The 8,207-nt window shown below is 36.8% G+C and overlaps 1 protein-coding gene and 1 non-coding gene across 3 annotated transcripts; both read right to left on the reverse strand.

The window, feature by feature from the left end:
• Positions 1–567: 567 nt before the first annotated feature.
• On the reverse strand, positions 568–649 carry TRNAS-UGA (transfer RNA serine (anticodon UGA)). Its single transcript has one exon. It is a non-coding gene; the product is annotated as a tRNA-Ser (tRNA).
• A 492-nt stretch (positions 650–1,141) lies between these two features.
• Positions 1,142–7,675, reverse strand: LOC102587294 (histidine kinase 3). Of its 2 annotated transcripts, XR_001474022.1 has the most exons (11): positions 6,630–7,675; positions 6,006–6,290; positions 5,683–5,852; positions 5,191–5,403; positions 4,686–4,872; positions 4,549–4,600; positions 4,230–4,459; positions 4,047–4,145; positions 2,171–3,303; positions 1,717–2,078; positions 1,142–1,616 (listed from the first exon to the last, which is right to left on the reverse strand). XR_001474022.1 is itself a non-coding variant. In XM_006352114.2 (10 exons), exons 1-10 carry the CDS (start codon positions 7,092–7,094, stop codon positions 1,814–1,816), a joined length of 3,099 nt encoding a protein of 1,032 aa, XP_006352176.1. In that variant the 5' UTR covers positions 7,095–7,675; the 3' UTR covers positions 1,142–1,813. The 2 variants fall into 2 exon arrangements, 1 of the variants encoding a protein (XP_006352176.1); XM_006352114.2 differs by having other exon boundaries at positions 1,142–2,078.
• Positions 7,676–8,207: the final 532 nt, after the last annotated feature.

Below are 8,207 nucleotides of genomic sequence, written 5' to 3' on the forward strand. Positions count from 1 at the left end.
TTGAAATTGTTGAATTTAAGGTTACAATATTTATTTGTGAATTTTTGGGGTTAATTTTATATTTTTCTTATTTTTTATTAATCAATTACTCATTTTCGGGATTTATCGAAAAAAATAAAAATTTAAACAAAATTATTGACAACGGGTCGGGTAGTTTATGGGTCGGATTAGGTGTTTATGGGTTCGGATTTTTTAGGGGAATAATTGATCCCTTTCAATTTTTATATAAATGTCATGTGGTAAAGTCAAAATGACATGACAATTCCATGTGGCATTTAAAGAAATGGAAAATGAGCTGGATATGTCCAGCAAACCAACTAACGCCCATAAGGGCATATTTAGATCAAAAGTTGGACGGCGAGGCCATGAGTGAGCTAAACTTTAAACGGAGGGTATATCTAGACCTTTTCGAATAGTTTAGGGGCATATTTGACTTCTAATTTTTCAGGACGTTTAGGAGTCAATATTATAAATATAATTAATTAATAATTTCTAAAAAATATTGAGAGACGATTCATTTAATAAAATATAGATTAAAAATTTAATAACAAACAAAAAAAAGTAAAACGTCGACAGCAGGGTTCGAACCTGCGCGGGCGAAGCCCAACAGATTTCAAGTCTGTCTCCTTAACCACTCGGACATATCGACTTGGTTGATTTTAAAGCTAGGAAATAGTTTATATTATATTACCAACAAAGTCTTTTGAATGTCACCAAACACACTGTACATGATGTGGGAACTCAATTTCTATGTTTAGTCATGCTGTAGATATAAATAATAAATAATTTTAGACTATGGTAAATACCCTTGATAGAAGGGCTGAGTACAACCTTTTTTTTACCCTTCGTGGTGGTCCAATGGTTTGGGCTTGAGACTTTCACGTTGGAGGTCTCAAGTTCGAAAATCCCTTTCCAGCAAAAACAAGGAATTTGCCTAGTAGGAATTATCTCTCCATAAGAAAGTGGGTGGAGTATAACGCCAAGTGGTTGCAAATTGTAGAGTTGGTAGTTAGTAAATCCCTGTCCTACCTAAAACGTGACTGTTGGACACTTGTGACCCATCTACATAAGGCAACAAACTCTTATTGTCAATAAGTTGCATTTACTGTACAAAATGGGTCACAATTTGGCTCCACAAATATTGACTGAGTTCAGATAAACTATATACATATGCAAATAATTGTAACTTACTTTTACACTTGATATCAAAATGTCCCTACATCAAACTTGTTCTTTCTACTATACACAATGGGAAAAAAAAGAAGAAGCAAACTCAGCTGTTTGCTGTCCCTATGTTTATGCCAACTATGACCGACTGAACTAAACCTTTTTTTCACCTATTATGACTACTTCCCTATGTGCCTTATAGGATTTGAGAATATATACATGAAAACATATTTCTGTTACAAACAATGTTTGTTGCTATATAAACTATATAACCACTTTCTATGGTAACTGCAGGCAACATCCATTCTAAGAAGCTTAAGAAATCTAAAGGATTATAATATTTCTTTCTTGATGAGAGAAGCACAAGTCGTCCTCCGCTCCTCAAGCTTGGAAGATGCGAGATCAAAAGCAATCCTTCAAGTTTTAAGTACATTTCAGAGATTCCTTCCCTGAAAAAGAATGCATTGGAATCCAAGTGGTGGACATCGAGATTTTGAACAAGTATTCTAACCTGCAGAAGTAATCATGCTTCGGACATAGAGAACTCACAGTTGGAAAAAAAGAAAATGTGAACGACCTTGAGGCACCATGAAGTCTATGGCATTTCTACTCGAGGTTGATCATAAGAATTCATCAGGAATGTTCTTCAGGTATTCTGAGTTGGCTTGATCTGGAAAAAGCGTGATACTTCTTCATAAAGCTGCTCAGCTTCAAATGGCTTCGAAACATAACCATCCATTCCACATTTTTGACACTGTTCATTTGTAGCTTGAATTACGTCAGCGGTCATGGCCAGAATGGGTACTTTCCAGCTTGAAATGTTTCCGTATGCTTCAGGAGGAAGTTGCCCAAGTTTGATACGGCTATTGATATCAGATTCCATTTCGCGGATTATTTTTGTAGCTTGAAACCTGTAATTTAATTTATAGTGTTACTGTCAGCTTAAAAGCGATTAAATTTGTCAAACAGTGGTAGAAATTATAGTTTGTCTTAAGAGACATACCCATCCATTTCTGGCATCTGAATATCCATGAAACAGGCATCGAATTGATGAGGTGGTTGTAGAAAAGTGAGTGCTTTTTTCCCACTGTCTGTGCAGACGACATCAGCACCATACTTCTTCAGTGCAGCAGCAGCTACTCTAAGGTTCACGTTGTTGTCATCTACAATCAAAATTTTTCTCCCTTGAAGGAGCTTGGAAAGAGAGAGACCGGAGAGCTCTCCATTTGTACAATTTCCTTTGTTACCAACACCCATGGCACGTTGGAGTGATGCGGCAAGCATACTTTCCCTTAATGGCTTCATGATGATAAATGGAGTAGGAAAACCATTGACTGAGACACCCACTCGGCTAGAATTTATAGAATTGGCTAATATGAAAAGTTTGGGAGAACTACTAGTATTGAACTTTCTTAAGATTTTGACAAAGAGACTTGACTTTCCCGAATCAGTATCCCAGATCTCCTGTTCAATGAGGATCATATTCGTAACTCCATTTTCAGTTCTTACATAAGACAAACCATGATTCAAATCTGAGACCACTTCAGTATGTACTCCAAGTCGTTTCATGTGATACTGTGAGACCCTTGCACGGACAGTTCTTGGGTCAACAATTAAGGCTCTCATGCCATGGAAATCTGAAGAGATAGAGTTCGATTGATTGTTTATTTGCTGGCTCTTCTTCTCATTCCAATTATTACGGCCATTGGTGAAAACAGCAGTAAAAGTAAAGGTGGATCCAATCTTTGGCAAACTTACAAATCCAATTTCACCTTTCATAAGCTGTACCAAACATTTGCTTATGCTAAGTCCAATACCAGTTCCTCCATGGATGCGAGCAATAGAAGGACCAACCTGCATGAACGGGGTGAATATACGAGATTGAGCATCTAAAGGAATTCCAACACCAGTGTCTTCTACTGAAACCATTAGAGTAATCTGGTCCAATGAGGAAGATGTGAAAGAAGATCCTTCTTGATTGAAACCCATGAAACTTCTCCAGCTCTGTCGTTTATCGGCTACAGGCAATCCACTCAAAGTGCTCTTAAACAATGAATTCACCTTGAACTCCTCAGCTGACTCGGTCACTTCCTCGACAAGATGGACAGTCACAAATATATGGCCTTTTTCAGTGAACTGCAAAAAGATATTATACTTTAGAGAGTGTGAAAAGTGATCATCCAAACCAAATCCTTTAGTGGGCGGAGTACCCACAACTAACCCCTTATATATGCAATTCTTGATTTTATATATCACCAAAACTCTTTCTTGTCCTTATAGATCTAAGATCAACATGAGTCATTGTATATCTGTGACAACCTCCTTACTCTTATCGCCTTACATACTTGATATGAGTCATTCCATATCTCCAACACTCCAGACTTGAATGCACATTTGCACGTGAGAAAATAGGTTTACCAAAAGTTGGGGCTGATACCTTGTCACAAAATCTAACCATTCAAGCTAAAACCAATAAAATTAGGTATCCCAACACCTTAAGAGAATCCTTTGGATGCCTTTATACCCTGAATACAACAATAACAATTACACCCCAGTCCCAAGCGAGTTGAGGTCGACTAGAATGAATCATATCAAGTATACATAGACTTATCCTTGATGTAGGACCTTATATATCGTCATCAAAGTGAGTGAATATATAACCAAGATAACAGACTTAACAAAATCTGGCGCAACTTTGATAAATGAATTAGCAGAACAGACAAGCACATTATCAATTGCATTAATTACTTCCTCCTCTCCCCCCCTCCCCCCCAAACTCTCGGCTACAGGGTAGCGTTCTGCTTTCGCTTCTAGCTAATTTCAAGCTCTGTCGCTGCTATATTTTCTGGGACCAAAGTCTAAGAGATAAGTGAACTTACTTTGATAGAGTTTCCCACCAAGTTGGTGATAATCTGACGAAACCGTCCAGGGTCACCAATGAGCACATCAGGAACCTTATCAGAGATGTAACCTGCCAACTGCTCTCCAGAGAAAAGGCTAATTAGATCACACAATAGGAAAAACAAGACAGTAATAAATGGAAAGTCTAAGTTGTGGACTACCTCCACTCCTTTTTCTTGAGATTTCCCTGAAAAGAGTGACAGAACCTCATCCAGAGTAGCTCTCACGTCAAAACAAACTGCGTCAAGCTCAAGCTTACCAGATTCAATCTTTGCTTGGTCCAAAACCTCATTTATGAGTGAAACTAAAGCTTTACCACTGGCCTGAGCAGTGCTGACATAATCTTGTTGTGTCACATCTAGATTGGTGTCCGTAAGCATATGAAGCATGCCTGTGAAACAAGTGTATATATGTTTATCGTAATCACTCTGATATATACTAAGAGTAGTGATGCAGCAAAACGAATATTTTTAGACTCACCAAGAACACCGTTCATGGGGGTCCTGATCTCATGGGAAACAGTAGCAAGAAACTACAAGATAGAGGTCAGTTTAGAACATATCCCATAACAAGTGTTCAATAAAAGTATTAAGCGAACTAAGAAAAGTTGTATATACCTGTGATTTTGCAACATCAGCAGCCTCTGCACGTTTTTTCAGCATCATCATCTCATGATAATCATCCTCAACTTTGGCGATTCTGTTGATGGTTGCATGAAATATTTGCCCTATAAGCAATGCAATTATGAGGATTCCTGTTGCAGTTGTGATGGCTAGCCAAGGCCATGGTGGTTTCTGTTTGAATCTGCAAAAACGAATACCAATCCCAGTGGATTCAATTCTCTGGAGACTTCTCTAATCTTTAGTGTGGATATCTAATTAAGCGAATAGAAAAAGCCTAAAATGACAGGAATCATGATCATACACAAAAAAAGGTGCTTCTTGCCGCTTTATTAGTAAGTAAGCTTGCTTTAAAAAAATCAAGGACACCTCATTCAACTAAATAATAATAGCTGCACAAATGCTTCCATCAAACAAAATATCACAATCAGCAACATGGAAGCTAGGCCACAAGATGAAGTTGAAACAGAAAACATCCAATGATATGAAAGAACATAATCACCTGCAACGCATCTCATGCCTTCTAAATGGATCCCCAAAGTTGAGGGCACTGACATGCTCCAGACCATCACTCGACACATTTGAACCATACATGCTAATAGGGTGGGAGATATTAGTCATATCATAGACGTTTACAAGGATAGTTTGTTTGCTTGCAAGCTGCTGAAGAAGCTTCTCTACAAGTGATTCAATGTCAAGTACTCCACCAAGGTACCTGCTTGGAAAGGGAAGAAGCGTCAAAATATTTGTAAAATTTGGTAACATACTTAGGTCTTGAGAAGTCATTAGTTTACGATCCTCTTCATGAACTCCTATTTAATAAGTATTCCAGAATATTAGCTTACTCGTAGAATGTGAATTCTTAAAGGTTGAACAAGTTTATTATCTTTTGTCTTTCTCGTGCAGTTCTGAGATTCTTTTCCCACTATGAAGGGGCAACATATTCAAAAAGTTGGTTACACAGTGAGTGATTGCATAAAATCAAATGGCATACCCGTCAGTTGCTTGGATCCTTTCATTTGGAGTTGCATTGGAAGGAAGATCAGTTTTGTAAACTGCAAATGTCTTTATCACCCCAAGGTGATTTGTTTTAAGTAGCCTGAAGGGAGCTGTGAGGACACCCTTTCCTGATTCCCTCGCGCGTAAAACATTCTCGCGATCTTCCTGTTAGGCACAATCAATTGTAAGGGTCTTGCTCTGTACTTCCCTTTGTATGTATGTCGGTGTGTGTGAATAGCAGAAAGTAAAATGCTAGAAATTTAGATATTTAATACTGTACATTCAATAAACACTTGGGAACCTAAATAAAGAAGTTACCTTTCCAGAGAGCATATCAACAGAAATTACATGTGCTATCGTATCCTGTGCAAAAATAACAGGGGCATATTCTGCCTGAATTGGAGATGGCTCCAAGCCATCTCTATCATACTCATTGTCTTTGTGAACTGGAGTTGGTTCACGTGTATCCATTCTCTTAATACTCCAACCGTGTCGCTTCTCAAACTCTTTTCTTTCTGAGTGGAGCACTCTTACTGCATATGCCACCCCACTAGTAAGAGGCCTCTCAAATGCTGTTCTTTCTGTATAGCTTGCAAAAGTACACTGCACGAACATAGTTTTTCGGTATTTTAGTGAATTAAATTGAAAGATTACTAATTAAGTTGGTTCTTTAGGCTCAATGTAAACTAAGAATACCTAGAAGACTTCATTAAACAGCAAAAAATTAGACAGTTCACTTTTATTCTATTAAAAACAGGAGTATGGAGTTCAACATAAAAAGTTCAAAAAAGGTTCATGACAAAGCACAAGAATTTATGGTTTTAGAGTTCATTATTCAAAGGCATATTGATGGGAAACACATAAATATGTGAAAAATCATTGATGGGAGGAGGGGTTTAAACCAAGTATAGTCCTTGAATTGAAAAGATGAGTAATTTTGACCTGATCAATAGCAGAAGGATTCCGGGCATGGTGGAAAGTTGAGATGAGAATGGACATGGCCTGCACATGGTTCATACTAACATTAAACTGATCTTGTAACATCCTAGCTCTCTCATCACACATACTTGTAAGTGTTTCTTTTCTCTTTTCAACAGCTTTAGAGTTCATATACCACAAGACTGAAAAAGAAACAACAATCCAAAATAATAACCATACTATCAAAAGCTTCCTCCACCACTTGTTTCCCACTTTCCTATTTCCAACATACTGAGGGTAACAATAATAAATCTTAGCACTCAACTCCCACAATTTCTTCACTATGTGCTCTCCGTCACCAAGCAAAGTCTTGCTGCTAGTCATAACTTCACCATTCATGGAAAAAATCAGAGACAGAAACCAGCAACATAGAGTCAAAAGTAGGCTCCCCAATTTCAAACCAAACCCAATAACATGAAACAAACTCATCCAACTACTCTGGAACACATCAAACACAAACCCCTTTTCAAGAATTAGCAGTCTACTGAACCTAACATCAGTAAAGGTTCAAACTTTAGTTAAGAAGATGTGATGAGAGGAATAAAGAAGGTGAAAAGTTAGAATTTGATGCTATCTTCCTTCAAATTAGGGGAATGCCAGAATTCATGAACAAGATAAGAAACAGCAAAAAACCAAAGAAAGAATCAAGGGATCCCATCCCAAAGATTCCAAATTTGATTATTACCAAGTTAAGCTCAAAAACAATGGGCCAAATCAAGATTCTCCAAAGTAATTACACCAGGATAAAGCAAAAAACAACCCCAGACAAAGAATCTTGGATGTGTCCTTAATATGAAAATTACAAGCTAATTTTTATTCAAGTAGCACAACTTTTGGATAGCCAGTCAATAATTAAGAATTTTGTTATGTAACCAAAAAGAAAAAAAAAAACAAAAGAGTTTTGGTTCATATAAACTCATAAAGAATCTGTAAAAGCAAAGATGAAAGGAATATGGTGGTGGTAGAAAATGTCTGCTGCCACGGTCTGTTATCTCTCTATCCAATTTATGTCTACATCCAAATAATAAAAGAAAAATAAATACTTTAAATTATTAAATGAACATATTCTCATCTTATGATAAAAATAATAAAGGGCAGAAAAGTATACTTCCACTCAGCATGAAAATGACTTTATATTTTTTATCTTCCTTTTTTTTTTCCTTTCTTTTTCATACTTCCACTTAGCTTTGTGTTCGCATCGCCTTATCCATCCACACAAGACAAGTCCTATGGTTACACGCCAAGTTGTTGAACTCTATTCCTTGTACGTTTATAGAATGTTAATGGACAATATTATCCTTGCATGTTGAGCAATATATCATGCATGGCATCTAATACCAAGAGGGTAAGAGAACAACAAATATTCTTTTAGGGGGAATTAATTAAAATTTGTTGTCTTGTATGGTTATGGATATTATAGCACTAACACATGATAAATGTAACCCCAATATAAATACAAATTTTTAAATGTAGTTAGTTATTTACCATTTTCTACTATTTACTAGCTAATCATTATTTCATGATTGTATTGGAATGTTATGA

The sequence above is a fragment of the Solanum tuberosum genome, unplaced genomic scaffold (genome assembly GCF_000226075.1).
Source record: "Solanum tuberosum cultivar DM 1-3 516 R44 unplaced genomic scaffold, SolTub_3.0 scf00145, whole genome shotgun sequence".
Classification (NCBI taxonomy): domain Eukaryota; kingdom Viridiplantae; phylum Streptophyta; class Magnoliopsida; order Solanales; family Solanaceae; genus Solanum; species Solanum tuberosum.

Bases quoted from the DNA above. Each gene is read 5' to 3' on its own strand.
- LOC102587294 (XM_006352114.2), bottom strand. From the start codon at position 7,094: ATGAGTTTGTTTCATGTTATTGGGTTTGGTTTGAAATTGGGGAGCCTA. The intron at 5,404-5,682 runs GTATGCCATTTG...CTTTCCAAGCAG, and splicing joins AGGATCCAAGCAACTGACGG to GTACCTTGGTGGAGTACTTG. The intron at 4,601-4,685 runs GTATATACAACT...TCTATCTTGTAG, and splicing joins CTGATGTTGCAAAATCACAG to TTTCTTGCTACTGTTTCCCA.